The 16,075-nt window shown below is 35.8% G+C and overlaps 1 protein-coding gene across 3 annotated transcripts in view; it reads right to left on the bottom strand.

The window, feature by feature from the left end:
• The window catches only part of GAS2 (growth arrest specific 2), a 138,105-nt gene that overhangs the window by 92,725 nt on the left and 29,305 nt on the right, over positions 1–16,075 (bottom strand). For all 3 annotated transcript variants that reach the window (XM_055416046.2, XM_088832078.1, XM_055416047.2), the window contains exon 4: positions 1,847–1,988. In XM_055416046.2, coding sequence (XP_055272021.1) covers positions 1,847–1,988 — 142 coding nt within the window. The remainder of the gene's footprint in view (positions 1–1,846; positions 1,989–16,075) is intronic.

Raw genomic sequence — 16,075 nt, 5'->3', positions numbered from 1 at the left:
ACTTATGGATAGTAAGAAAATTGAGACAAGACCATATTTATATTCATAGTTTCTAGTAGTCTACTTGGCCTACAGAAGTCACTGAAAAATTCTTTCTTGAATGGAAACCTGTGCAATGAACAAAGTAACAACAATAAATCAGCTTCCCCAAGTGGCCATGTAGGAGGACTCCAGGATTTTAAATCATGATGTTATTTGTCCAAACCCGAAAAGTGTACTTCTTGTGACTAATAGTACACTTAGTATTTTTTTAAAATACTAAATGTATTTTAAACACACAAAATAAATTGATTTTTTAAAAATTTTATGTGCATATGTGTGCATGTATACCCACAGACAATTAATAGCTCTTTCATGGGTTTTTCCCACAAATAATTTTGCTTCATTCTCTTCCTATAATCCTCCATTCACATAAACCTATAAACCTGAAAGTTAAAATCTATTTGTAAAATTACCAAAGCCCTGAAAAAGAATTACATCCATATATATCTTCCACCAATTTTTTTGGTTTTTTTTCTTTTACTTTGATGTGAGGAAATTGTAAGAACATTCAAAGTCCATTCATACAATGGGCACTCACTTAGCACACTGTTGCACAGAGTACGCTGCTGTGCAATTATTCTGGTTTATTTTTTCTTTCAGGTATAGAATGTTCCCCTAGTCTAAGTTCATGTTATTCTCTTCTCTGCTGAGAGACTTCTCAGAAATTTGATGACAATCTTTTCTGAACCACATTAACTCCTCTTTATACAAATTTCCTTAAGCACATAAAATGAGTAAGACTTTTCCTAGGTTCAGCAGGGGAAGGAATTCTGTTTTGTGAGGCTTCAAGGCAAAGAATAGTCTCAATGCTAGGAAGGTAATTTGTACACTTGTTCTCTCTGAAGGACGCTCAGCTTACTTTGATGTTAATATTTGGTATTACGTGGTTTTGTAAATTGATTTTTAAAGTCTCAGGCAAAAGAACCAAAGCATTTCCCCCACGCCCTAAATGTCTCCTTTCTTTCCACCTTACTAAAACTGGTCTTTAATTCCAATATTTTCTATTAGAGAGTACCACTGGGGTAGATCTTATATAAAAGATTTGAACATTTAAGGGTACCATGTAAGGTCAAAACACTAAATGGTCCAATGCATGTTTTCTCCCAGGGAAATACAAAACCAGGCTCTGTGGTCTGGAAGTGCATTTGCCAAAATTCAATCATAAAACAAAACAAAAACCCCAGAATTATCTGGGTAAGCCTAAGCACTAAGGTATGTGCTAAGACTCTTTGAGTCTGACTCTTTGAGACCCCACCTGTCTTTTTATTCCATCATTTTCAATTTGCCCTAATCTCTTGCTTGTTTGCCTAATTTTTAACTAGCAAAAAACAAATTTCACTAACTAAAAATAAGCTTAACTAAAATATGTTTCAACAAAGTGCTTATAAACGATAGTGTTTTCATAATTTTTAGAGGTGAAAAGACAAAAGTGCTCGTGATGGATGGCTGGAACACGTGTAGCTTTTCTTCTAGTCCAGGTAAGAGCCTGGTGGTAAAATTTAACCCTATGTTTTCCAAGAATCCCCCCATTTTGCATTGTATATGCTTATTTTTAGCCAGGAAAGAATTCTGCTACTTATGTTCCTGTTATTTTATGCACAAGGTGACCAAGAGTAAGAGGGTAAATTTTTCTACCTTCAAAAACTCAAGTTTACAAAAACCCTACAAGTTTACAACAAACTACATTTTTTTTAAAGTTAACAAACTATGAAATGAATCACACAAAAGTTAATTTTGAGAGTTATGCTAACGAACAATAATTTTAATATCATATCAACTAAAATTCTAAAAGAAATATACATACCCAAACCTTCCGATTCAAATAGACATGTTTCATCTACTCCTAAATCTCGGCACCAGGATAAGAAATTTGCTGTATTGTCTCTGGCGAAAAAGGAGCCTGAGGGTGCACTGGCTTTGCATGGAATCTTCTTCAAGGGTAGATTCTGAAAAACAAAAAAATCTCACTCTGGTGGAATATCTGGCAGTCATCACAGTGACACATTTATGTTTTCAATAAAATGCTTTGGTATGACCTCACAGCAGTAAATAGATTTTGAGAATAGCTATAGGAAAGGATATGAAACACAAATGAAACTTAGCTGGTAATCAAGAGAGTATGAAAACCTATGCCTGTAAACATAAACTTGCCTTTTTAATATCTAGAATTAAATATACATAAATCCTTTCCCTGGCTCAGACTGCCACTTTCTTTCTCCTCCACTGTTTTTTTTTATGGGAGAGAGGGTGCTTCTCTTTCATCTGTGTATTCTGTCAGAATTTCTCATAAAGTATGTATAAATGCATTTCTCATTTGTGAAAGAAGAATGAAATACAAATATGAATATGAACATAGATAAAATGTAACATACACACCTCCATTCTTATGTGCATACATAGACACACAATAAGAATTACACAAGAATTATAAAGTCAAAAGAGAGCAACAGAATTATCTAATATCCAGAAGACTATATCACAAATACCAAGAAAAGGAAATATTAAAAATCTATCTTTCAACAATAACATTCTACCTTCGTTCTTTCAGACTATTTCCTTTTAAATCACAGATCATTGTTCTATTGTGTAATACAAAAATAATTCTGGTTGGATTTCTGTTATCTGAACTTGAAATATATTTACATTCTGCATCATTTCTCTTCCAGGATAAGAAAATGCTTAAGATAAGGGAGCGTGTGAACATGGACAGATTTTTCTATTATTAACCTCAAAAATTTTAGCCCTAGAAAGCTCCCTCACCATACCAAATGCTATAAAGAATTGCGTGAGGTATTTTTTGTTCCTTTAATAGAATATAACCAGTTTTCTTGGCATTCCATGAAGTCAGAGTTCGATTCCACGTGATATGAAAGCCTGAGCCAAGTATTTGATGATTTGGGCTAGATAGAGCTTTGCCTCTGAAAGCAAAAAAGATCAAGGGAGAAGCATTTTATGATTTAAATTCATATATAGGATTACTCCTTCTATTCTCTGAGAAAATATAAACAAAATGTTGTTGACTGTTGAGACATTTACAAAGATGGCTATAAAAAGTGAAATGTGGTCTTTGTGTATTGGTGAAGCCAGGAAACATCAAACTATTACTAGGTTTTTCCTGTCCAATGATTTTATAGTTATATAACTAATACATTCAGTTACTAAGTCACTCAAAGAGTGTGTCTGTCTAATATCCAAGATCCATCTCTTTGTTGCTAAGTTTGTTTTAGACTTAGACATAATAAAATTTTTGCATGAATATACATATATTTATATAGACAAATCTAACAATGTGCATGCATGCTCAATTGCTCAGTTGTGTCTAACTCTTTGCAATCCCATGGACTGTAGCCTTCCAGGCTCCTCTGTCCATGGGATTTTCCAGGCAAGAATACTGGAGTCTTCTTCAGGAAATGACTTCTCAACCCAGGGATTGAACCCACCTCTCTTGCATCTCCTACATTGGCAGGCAGATTTCTTTACCACTAAGATACCTAGGAAGCGCACATATAATAATACCCCTTAACCAATTAGTTTAAGTAGATCGCCAAAGAATTGATGCTTTTGAACTGTGGTGCTGGAGAAGACTCTTGAGAGTCCCTTGGACTGCAAGGAGATCCAACCAGTCCATTCTAAAGGAGATCAACCCTGGGTGTTCATTGGAAGGACTGATGCTAAAGCTGAAACTCCAATACTTTGGCCACCTCATGCAACGAGTTGACTCACTGGAAAAGACTCTGATGCTGGGAAGGATTGGGGGCGGGAGGAGAAGGGGACGACAGAGAATGAGATGGCTGGATGGCATCACCGACTCGATGGACATGAGTTTGAGTAAACTCCGGGAGTTGGTGATGGACAGGGAGGCCTGGCATGCTGTGATTCATGGGGTCGCAAAGAGTTGGGCACGACTGAGCGACTGAACTGAACTGAGTGGCTTTCAAAGAAATATTTTCCTATATGAATTGTAAAAGCAATAAAAAATAGCATAGTATAATATCACCTTTACAAAATATTCATGAACATCAATTAGTCAATATTTATTAAAACTAAAATATATATATTCTTAAATCTACCAATTTACTCCTAAAACTATATCTTGCAAATATAATAGTATTTTATATTTATACTATATCTTGCAAATATAGTAGTGCTTTAAAATATATGAACAAGTATATTTGTTGCAATGCTGATTGAATAGAAAAAAATAGAAATAGAAAGCGATGGTTGAATAGTACATAATATACAAATACAATGGAACTCTGTGCAATAACTTTTAAAAAATAAGATAAATGTATATGTATTGAACCATAAGACGTTCAGTACATACTCTTAGGTAGATAATATACAAACACATATGTACACCACAATTTCATTTTATGATGTGTGTGTATATACACACATACACAGTATAGATGGGCATATATGTAGTTAAATTGCATATATATATATGTTGGATTATAAATATGAACATTGTATTTATTTATATAACATTAATTTACGGAAAATTCAAGTAGGGTATCCATCAAATTAATAGTTATTACCTTTGAGGAAGGTGATTGATACATGGAGGATCATTTACATCTTACATAATTCCAAAATATGTAGTAAGATTTTGAGTGACTTTTATGTTTTATCAATATTTTCTGATTAAATTCACTTCTAAAGTCTTTTAATTCAATCCATTACCTCGTAAGTGAATTACCTGCTAGGGATTGGGAGTCTAATTACCTGAGTTCAAACCCAAGTGTGTCACTTTCTTGCTACAATAGTTTTTGACAGATTACTTAATGTTTCTGTTCCTCAGTCTCCCCTTCTATTCAACATGTATCGGTGGGGGGGAAAGTGGATCTCATTGACTGTGTGTGAGTGCAAATTAAATAATACAATTCAAGTGAAGGAATAAATGTTCAATAAAGGTTATTATCACTGCTATCAATGCAAGGAAAAATATATTGAATTGCCTATGACTTCCTTCTTCCATATTTTCTTACAAACATTTGCTTTTTTTCTACTATAGGTATAAGAACTCAGGAAAAGATTGGCAAACAATTTATTTGTATCATTCCCCTAAACTTGAATTTCATCTTTTAAATAGTTTTCCAGTAGAACTTTCTGTGATCATTTTGGTAGAAATGTTCTATATCTGCGCTATCCGTTGTAATAATCACTAGTAATTACTAGTGGCATGTGGTCACTGAGCACTTAAGCGGTGGTGATTGTGATTGAGACTAATTTCTAAATTTTATTTCTTTTTAATCAATTTATATTTAAATAGCCACCTGTGGCTTCTGGCTATCATATTAGGGAATTCATAATAGGAAAAATAAAGCCATTATTTGGAAGTTTAGAAAGTCCAATATTTGACCACTTGACTACTTTCCCTCTAACTAACATTGTCCCTGTTTCTTTCAAGTCCCCTCAAATCCAATAGTTCCCCTGGATAGAGTTACTGAGATACACAACTTTGTTCATCATTTGGAAAGAGTTTACTTATGTGCTACAGAGTACAACATGTGCCTGCCCTAGTTACCATGCTGTGGGTGTTACAGCTTCAGAAGGGCAATGATGATTAATTATATTTAGAATACTTATAATTTACACCTACAGAACCAGGATATTTTTCATCATTTTACTGCCACAGTGCCAGATACAGTGCTTCACACATAAGCGGTCCTGACTTTTGTTTTCTGAAACACATGGCAGGTGGGGAAGGAACGAATTAGCATTGTGAGTGCCTCCATGCTCTAGGCACACAAAACCTACATGTTCATACAGATTATCCTTTTTAATTCTCAAAAAGTAATGCCATGAATTAGGTATATAATAGTATCTCCGTTTTCCAAGATGGAAAAACTGAGCTCATACATAGTTGAAATCAAATCATTCAGCCTCTTATACCCATACACTTCTAACTGTTCCATGAAAGCTCACTATTGCCTGGAATTTAATATATTTCAGCATTTGATTTATTTCCCAAGGTTTTAGCAAGGTAACATTAAAATAAAGAATTATGTATTTTCTTTCACCTATTAAACCTAGAAAAAATGGAGAGAATTGTATCTTTAGTTCTCCATAGGCAGTGAACTGAAAATTTAATACTAGTAGTTTATTTTTTTAACTTTACTGGTAGTTTAAATAATCCATTTTTCACAAAAGTTTGAGACAAAATATTCCCCTTGATTACATCAAGTAGACATTTTAGATATAAAACAGAAGAGATATATAAAAAAAGAAATGGAAATTGCCAAGAACTAATATCTTTCCTTTTCCAAAGGGTATATAGAATGTACTTTCAAATATGCAGGCAATAAAGTCACTCTTTCCATGATGGAATCAAAGTTTCCACTGTATCCCCTTGCTCCTTTTAGTTTTTCCATATATTTTATTGAAAAAAAAAGCTCTCAATAAAATTATTTCATTGAGCATTCACAGTACCGAGGCATATGAAGATAACTACCAAGTGGCTTTAGAAAGGATGAAGATATATTCTTCAAGACCAAATTACTGAAATTAAAAATGGGAAAATTATTTCTGGTACCATCAACCTCTTCTGGGGACTCCCCAATAGATTTCATGCCTCAGACAGAATGAGCAATGAGTTAGGACAATCGCAACTGAACTTACTGGCATTGAATTCAAAATCAATCTTCCCTATCCTTTCTCTCTCCAAGATACATTTCACCCTAGAGAATAGGTCCCACAGCAAAATTTGGTGTAAATTTCATGCTGTAACAATATAAGAATATTTACATAAATTTAAAAATATAATTAAATAAGGTTTCTCAGTAAAATTCTGGTGAAAGTAAAACTGTTAGTCACTCAATCATTTCTAGCTCTTTGCGACCCCATGGACTGTAGCCCATCAGGCTCCTCTGTCTGTGGGATTCTCCAGGCAAGAATACTGGAGTGGGTTGCCATTCCCTTCTCCAGGGGATCTTCCCAGACTAGAGGTTGAGCCCAGATCTCCTGCATTGCAAATGGATTTGTTACCATATGAGCCAGCTGGTACACCCTGTAAAATCATAAAGAAATTATTTAAATTAAAAGCTAGAAAAAGATGTTAAGTATTTTGAATTATTTGAAATTATTTCTGGTATAAAATAAAATGATACTGGAAATGAAGGTCTAGTGCTCAAAATTCAGTTTTAAAAGATGAGATGGACAATAAAATGTTAAGATGTTAATTAACTGAAAACATATGTCCACATTATAACCTGCACACATATATTTACAGCAGCTTTATTCATAATTGCCAAAACTTGGAAGCAATCAAATATCCTCAGTAGGTGGAGAAATAAACTGCTACATATGCAGAAAATGGAATAATATTCAGTGCTTAAAAAAAAAGATCTATGAAAAGACACAGTGGAAACTTAAATGTATATTACTAAGTAAAAAGAAGCCAATCAAAAAAGATTTCATAATGTGTAATTCCAACTATATGACATTCTGAAAAAGGTAAAACTATAGAGACAGTTTTATCATTGTTACCGTTGGGTTTCCCTGATAGCTCAGTTGGTAAAGAATCCTCCTGCAATGCAGGAGACCCCGGTTCAATTCCTGGGTTAGGAAGATCCGCTGGAGAAGGGATAGGTTACCCACTTCAGTATTCTGGCCTAGAGAATTCCATGGATTGTATAGTCCATGGGGTTGCAAAGAGTCAGACAAGATTGAGAGGCTTTCCTAGAGAATTCCATGGATTGTATAGTCCATGGGGTTGCAAAGAGTCAGACAAGATTGAGAGGCTTTCACTATAGAGACAGTGAAATAATTAGGGGTTTAAGAGGAGGGAGGTAGGAGCAGGTGATTCATCGTGAGATGCACCACACTGGGTTTTCACACTGGGTTTTTAGGGCAGTGAAACTATTATGAATGATACTATAATGGCATATATGTCATTATACATTTGTCAGACCCCACAGAATGTACAATACCAAGAGTGAACCCTAAATGTTACAATGGACTTTTGGTGACAATGACACGTCAATGTGGATTCATTGATTATAACAAATGTACCGTTCTTCTATACTTTTTGCTCAGTTTTGCTATGAACCTAAAACTGTTCCAAAAATTAAATACTATGAAAAATTTATTATGTAATTGACAGTTATTTAAGAAGCACCAGATGCTTTACAGTGGAGAAAATATAGGAAATTCAACAAGAAATGCATTCTTTCCATTTTTATTTTCATTGTGCCTAATTTTACATATACATCCACATGAGAATCATTATCTAAATGCTATGTTACTATAAAAAGCTTCTGTTCTCCCAACTAATGGTTTACATATGACTAGACAGAGATTAGCTTAAAAATTCCTGAAGTCTAGTCCTACACTTGAAAATTCAGTTAATTGGTGAGGCTTTCTAAAAATTTTAAATAGAAATTTAATCTGATTCAATTCAACCAATCATTATTAAATCACAACTCTACTCCAGTTCTAACATTAGGTACTGGAGGCAGACAAGGCCAAGGTTCATTTCTGGAGACTCTCAGTTTCTTTGAGAACAGATTTAAAATCACGGTATTCTATGGTAAGAAATACAACAGAAGCTTAAGTATTTGAACAGAAGTTTAAATTTGGTTCTTTGGAAAATTTTAGGATGTGTCTTTAACTTTGGGGAGAGGTTGATCAGACATCATTATAAAAAAGCCTCACAAAGGAGCAACATTTTACAAAATTGAAGGATTTAAGTTCTCACCAAACCTAAAAAATGAAGAGCAATGCATTCCATAAAGTGAAAATCGGGCAGAGACATGGGTGTTATGATGAGTATAGAACGCATGTGGAGGAGAAAATGAGACCAGAAAAGTCAATTAGCCCAGGATCACAAGGGTATTTTATGTCTAACAAGAATTGCTAATATTGTAATCTCAACTGTAAATTATAAACTCAAAGGCCCAGAAGAAGTCAGGCAGATTAAGTAACAATGAAATGGCTAGCTCTAAGGGACTGTAAGAAGTGGTGGAGACTGTGGAAAACTAAAGAACTCATGCTATGTCCAGGAGGGGCAGAAGTATTTATTTAGTTCTAACTCATTGCTTCCACAAAGAAACGCAGTCACAATTTCTTGTTAGATCTTCCAATTTTTTCAGAATAATTTGGAAATCTGGAAAGTTTAACATGAAAATACTCCGGATTTAAACAATCAGATCTACAGGCAAATATATATGGTTGCCAGTTTAAAATCTCCGTGTTCATAGTGGGGAATAATTTTAAAATAAATAAATAATATTTTAAACTAAGAAGTACTAAATCAATTATATGCACACTTTGGAAAATTAACTAGGTCTTTTGTCATCAAAGGTGGAAGGAAGGAATAAAAAAAGTTTTTTAAGACAATTCTACAGAAGTTTGAGCTTCCCTGATGGCTCAGACCATAACAGATCTGCCTGCAATGCAGGAGACTTGGGTTCTATCTCTGGGTCAGAAAGATCCCCCGGGGAAGGGAATGGAAACCCACTCTAGTATTTTTATCTGGAGAATTCTAAGGACAGAGGAGCCTGGTGGGCTATAGTCCATGGGGTCTCAAAGAGTCAGACACAACTGAGCGACTAACACTTTCACTTTTTTTTTCCACAGAAGTAAAAAACAGTGACTTTTCTTTTGCCACTTCCATCTTGGAACACCTCTAAACCACAGCTACAGTATTCAGACTGAAAGAGTGAGGTCTGAATGGAAGGAAGAGAAACATTCCATGAATATGAAAGATTTCTTAAAGAAAGGAGTGTTAGATTGTCAGGTGTGATAGTCCCTCAGAGTCTCAACAAAATTAACAGTAATTGTTAAGTATTACTTATAGAAACTCAAACAAATTGATGATGCTTCAAAAAATGTTTTTGAGAGTGTATGTCAGTTTTCTGTGTCCTTTTATAATCAAGAAATTACCTTAAGGAAATAGACAGGAAAATTCTTTTAAAATGTATCTGAAATTTTTCCTTTCCAACAACATTTTATACATTCTAAGGTATGATAATTTATGACTATTGGCAGCAGATTTCAAGTTCACAGGGTTCTAATATTTTGGTGAAAACTCCTTTGATATGATATGATCCATCCATATGATATCCAATAAAGAAAAGCATTTTCAAAAGTCCACAAAGATTGCCTTATGGATGGATTCCAGGAAATTCTTTATTTTAGTGCTGATTTCTAAACACTTTTTGAGCAGACATTTTAAAAATAATTTATGGGACTGCAGAGTTGGGGCATTGTAAATGCCCATACTGGTATCTCCATAGACGCTCAGTAAATTTAGAACATAGACATTTAAATTTTTAGTAATTCAAAGAGGAACGTTTTAAGACTGCAAATCACCAGCAATAAGATGGTGATCAAGAATGCCTGTTTAATCTATCTAACCTTTGGAACCTCAGGTTCATCATTTGTAACGTCTTATGAGAATTAAACAAGATATTTTGGAAAATGCCTAACACCAATCCTAGATCATAGGATTAACATTATTTTTTTCAAATACATGTCTACTTTCAGTCTATTTACACGAAATACCCTGATGAGAGTTGAAAAACAGTTACATCACCACATCTGTAATTAATAAAATAAGTCCACAAATACATAGGAAAAGTTTGAGATTTTACGTTCATGAAGAGAAGTGTTAGTTGCTTAGTCATTTTGGACTTTTTGTGATCCCATGGACTGTAGCCACAAGGCTCTCTCTGCATGGAATTCTCCAGGCAAGAATACTGGAATGGGTGGCCATTTCCTTCTCCAGGGAATCTTCCCAATCCAGGGATTGAACCCAGGTCTCCTGCATTGCAGGCAGATTCTTTACTGTCTGAGCCACCAAGGAAGCCCACTTATAAAGACAGAGAGCTGCTCATAATATGGCTTCCATGGTTTGTATTAGCCTGGCTTCTACCTACTGACCTTAGGACCACGGTCCTTCACCCTTCCATAGCCATACTATGGAAAAGTGGCTTCCATAGTGGCTTCTATAGCCTTCCTTAGGCTTCCGCTTCCAGAGTGGCTTCCATGGTCCAGAGTGGCTTTCGTGGTCCTTCACTCTTCCATAGCCACACTGGCTTCTGTTCCCACCTTCCCATCCTCCCCATTCTCCCTCCAACCACACAGCCCTTACACAGAACTGTTCTCTGCCCTTTCTACATCTCTGTCCAATTACCTCCCAATTCCAGATGAAGGATCACTTACTCCAAAACACCACCCCTCAACTCCACTTTATAATTACTTAAAATCCACAATGTTCAAGTGCTCTTGCTGCCATGTCTCCATATGAGATTAACTGATAAGCAACTGTCTCCCACCAGATGGTTTAGTCCAGGAGGAAGGGAACAGTGTACGATTTTGTTCACCATCTTATCCTCAGCATCTATCCAATAGTGCTTATGGAAAATTTGTTGGATAAATACGAGCCTGAGTGTAGCCAAAGCATTTGCCCAGCAAAAGGCAACAGAATGGAATGGTTACAAGCACAAACTTTGGAGCTAGGCTGCCTGGATTTGAATCTTAAATCTTGATTTACTACTTATGTAACTTCAGGTATGCAAACCAACTTCACTTTATGTGAAATGGCATTAATAATAGTGTCTACATCATAGGGTTGCTGTGACGAATGTATGAGTTTATACGAAAAGTTCTTGAAATGCCTGACATGTAGTAAGGTATAAGTATATGCTTGCTAGAAAACTGAAACAAAGGGAACCTTTTTAAAAAATGATATAAAATTAAGCCTGTGGCTTCAGTGAACTTTTGGGGGGTTTAATGATCACTAAAACACATAGACATTGTCTCAAAAATATTCCTCATTTCCACTTATATATCTTGCCATCCAGGATAACTATCAAATTATTATATTTCTCTCCCAAACAGAACTTCTTCTGTTAGTTTTGTCCCCACATCATTGTAGTTTCTTAAACCTCAAAAAGCATAGCTTTGTTTTGATTCATCCCTCATCCCTTCTTACTGTGGCCAATAAGTAATCAATCCAGCTCACTGCTGTTTTCTAATAAATATGTATTCAAATATCCTGCTCCATGCAATACAGTATTGACACTCTCACTCTAAATACTTTAATATTTTATGTATGAACAAAGGCAGAAACTTCACAAAATATCTTTCCTATCTTTAACCCCAATCCTTCTAACAAAATCTGAACATCATCATCATATCAACTTTTCTAAATTTAATGCTTTCAGTCTCCAGCTCACTGTCTGCAAATGATTCAAATGCTTCAGCCTTGTAACTTTGAGGTTCATCAGCTTAATCAGTTCAGTTCAGTTCAGTTCAGTCGCTCAGTCGTGTCCGACTCTCCGCGACCCCATGAATCACAGCACGCCAGGCCTCCCTGTCCATCACCAACTCCCGGAGTTCACTCAAACTCATGTCCACAGAGTCGGTGATGCCATCCAGCCATCTCAGTCTCCGTCGTCCCCTTCTCCTCCCGCCCCCAACCTTTCCCAGCATCAGAGTCTTTTCCAGTGAGTCAACTCGTCGCATGAGGTGGCCAAAGTATTGCAGTGTCAGCTTTAGCATCAGTCCCTCCAATGACCATGTGCCAAATCCTCTTCATGAACTTTTCACATCAATCAAGTGTTCACTACTCCTAGAATATGCTTAGATCTTTCCAACTTCAATATTTGGTTCATTAATCACAAAGTTACTTTGTATTTGCCTTTTCTCTCTGTCCATCTATTAGCACCAGGTCTGGGAGATTCAAATTTCACTGCTTCCACGGAAACTTCCTGAGCTCTCTGAAAAACTTACTTGTTACCTGAACCCCTGTAGAATCTCCTGTCTGTATCAGTAGATGTTGCTGTATAATGATGTGTTTCAATTTAAGAGTTAAGTCTACAGATGTTTGTGATTAAAAAAAAAAATCTACTGATGGAACAGTTTATAACTGAATTATCTTTTAAGGACTATGGCTGCTTCTGCTGCTAAGTCACTTCAGTCGTGTCCGACTCTGTGTGACCCCATAGACGGAAGTCCACCAGGCTCCCCTGTCCCTGGGATTCTCCAGGCAAGAACACTGGAGTGGGTTGCCATTTCCTTCTCCAATGTGTGAAAGTGAAAGTGAAGTCGCTCAGTCGTGTCCGACCCTTAGCGACCCCACGGACTGCAGCCTACCAGGCTCCTCCATCCATGGGATTTTCTAGGCAATAGTACTGGAGTGGCTTGCCATTGCCTTCTCCAAGGACTATGGCAATTAAGGCATATTCAAGGTTAATGCTAGAGTCCCCCTCTTACTCATTTGCTTATATTTTTCTTGAGCAGAAATGAAAGGATTGGTATGGCAGAGAGCCCACAGTTCCCCTTGGGTACCAACGGGGGCATATTGCACAGTACGTAGGAACCCATGATCTTCCCTCAACTCAACTCTTCCACAGCCTTTTCAATTCTAAAATAAAACACTGTCATCCATTCTTTATTTATGAAATCCTGAACCAGTCTCCCTTACCTATTCTAATTCATCACCAAATCCTGCCAAGCCCACCAAGAGTATAGCTTAAAACCATCTACTTCTTTCCATTATTTCTGCTACCATCATAGGCTAAATGGTCAATAGCTTTCTAAGTGGGTCCCCAGTCCCATTTTCACCTCTTCTAATCCATTCTTCACACTGCTAGTGTTATCTTTTTAAATACTTGATCATGTTCCTGCTTAAAACAGTGAAATGGTATAGTTTTGTTCTTAAAGTAGAGGACCACATCCAACAAAACTTAGGTCTGGTCTCATCTCTTGATGCTCTGCTATTCAGCTCTAGTATCCACACATTCATTCACCTTTAGTTCCTCAAAATCATTCTTTGACATTCAAAGGCTTATATATGTTCTATTTTCTATACTTGGAACATTCACTATTCCCTCTCTGCCTGACTAATGCCCATTCTTATTACAGAATAATAGAAAAATATTTCTACACGACTAAGTTAGGTCTTCTTACTTGCTCATGGACTTTCCCATACTTAGACGTAACAAAGCTATAATTTACTGCTGGCTTAATTATTAGCTTAAAGGTATTCTCCCTTCCCTGCCACTCCACAAGTTACCGTGTCCTGCATATTTTAGGGGTTCACTAAATGTTTATTGAGTAATTGATAAAGTTTCATCAATGCAATATATGTTATGGTGATACAAAATTTGAGAACCATTGATACATGCCATTTATTATTTACCGTTGATATTTGCATTTTTATACATTCATATTTTATTTTCATAACTAGACTGTAACCCTTTGAAAGGTGAGGGTAATGCTTTACTGTTTTCCTTTTTAGTTACGAACATCTGGAACACAGTTACCATTCAATACCTATTTGTTGAAAAATCTAGAAGTGCAACCTTAAAAGGTACTTTATATAGAGTGGTTAGGTGTCAGCCAAGAGAGGACATCTGAACAGAGATGTGAAGGGCGTGAGGAGCGAGTCACACACACGTGTGACGAAGGACGACCCTAAGAAGACAGAAAAGTAAGTGCAAAGGTCCTGTGGTGGATGGAGCCTGCTTGTTGGGTTCAGAGGACAACAAGGAAGCTCGCATGGCTGCAGCAAAGTTGGGTTAGGGGAAAGTCATAGGGAATTATATCAGAGAGGTAGCTGGGGAAGCGAGCACACAGTGCCTTACAGACTGTTAGAAATATTTTGGCTTTTATTCCACATATGTCAGTGTGCCATTGGAGAATTTTGAGCTATGAGTTGAAATGATGTAACTTAAGTTTTAAACTATCTGATGATTTAATCCATGTAAAAAGCTTATGTGGCCCAGAGTAAGAATTCAACAAATGCTCGCTTCATTATCCTATCACAGGGAATTCATTTAAGCTGAGGAAAAAAGTTCAGACATTTACTTTTCCGCCTTCAAACAATAAAGCAAATATGACACCATGGGACAAAATGTAGTATTATTCCTCTTTTATAATTTATAATATAGTTTATATGTATATAATTATACATATATAAATATATACACAAATTGCTACTTATTTCTTATATGGAGCAGTGGTGCTAGTAAGCTATTCATTGGGCAAGCAGCCTATGCTGGTGGGAAATTAGACATGACTAGCAAAGTAATATAAACATTAAATACATACTAGACAGCTTCATGCATGATATGTAATGTATTTTCAAACTACTAAGCGAAACAATAGAAGGTATTCATGTAGTCAGCCCCTAAAAGCTTAAGATACATTTGAAAAGCTCTATATACTGTAAACTCAGTTACCTCATCTAAAAAACATTATGCCATTAGCCTGTAATGTACCAGTACCACCTCTCTTGGACCACACACATGTCAATATGGTGAGGACTTATATTTTAAATCACCTAGCAATCTCCAGATGTGTTTAAATTAAAAAGAAACCATTTTCCCGTGATTTTCAGCCCCTTAAAAATGTTCTTATTATAAAATCTGGGAATGTTCTCCATTAATAAATGGCATGCATAATCATTATTGATTTGTTTAAATGACCTGAATTTCTCCAAAGCATTTAGTAACAGCTCATTTTAAATTAATTAATTTTCTACTTTCCATATGGTGAGAGTGACTTTTCTTGACACAGTATTCTATATCCACAGTGCTCTGAAACAGCAGTGACCACAATGAGTGCTATCAAATATCATGAAAATAGTTCCCCAATTACATTATTTTTTACAATTTTGTCTTGCCCATGTGCCTGAATGTGGTTAAAATGCAGGATGTGAGCATGTAAGTGGAAGAGATGATATCATCGTGGAAAAATTTGATCAGGTTTGCTTTTATGCTCAGAGGGCAACATTCTGTTGGTGCTCTGATGCAGATGAAAAAATGTGTATGTCTATGCTTGTGCGTGTGTGAGCTTCCTTCTTCTAATCCAGGATTTGTTTTAATTTTTTTTCACATTTTCCAGAATTTCAATTCAACATGCTTTATTTTTTGTCTTATGCTTCACATATCTTTAATGCAACCCTCATTCACACTACTAAATACTATCTTACACTTGGAACTTTTGAAAGAGTTTTCCAAAGAAATTTGAAGGAGAGGCCTTTATCAGCAGATCCACATAAACTTGTAACCTCTGAAACTTG

This window comes from Moschus berezovskii, chromosome 25, assembly GCF_049115385.1.
Source record: "Moschus berezovskii isolate FMDL1 chromosome 25, NW_MosBer_1.0, whole genome shotgun sequence".
In the NCBI taxonomy this organism is placed as follows: domain Eukaryota; kingdom Metazoa; phylum Chordata; class Mammalia; order Artiodactyla; family Moschidae; genus Moschus; species Moschus berezovskii.
This window is presented reverse-complemented; position numbering and strand designations above follow the sequence as displayed.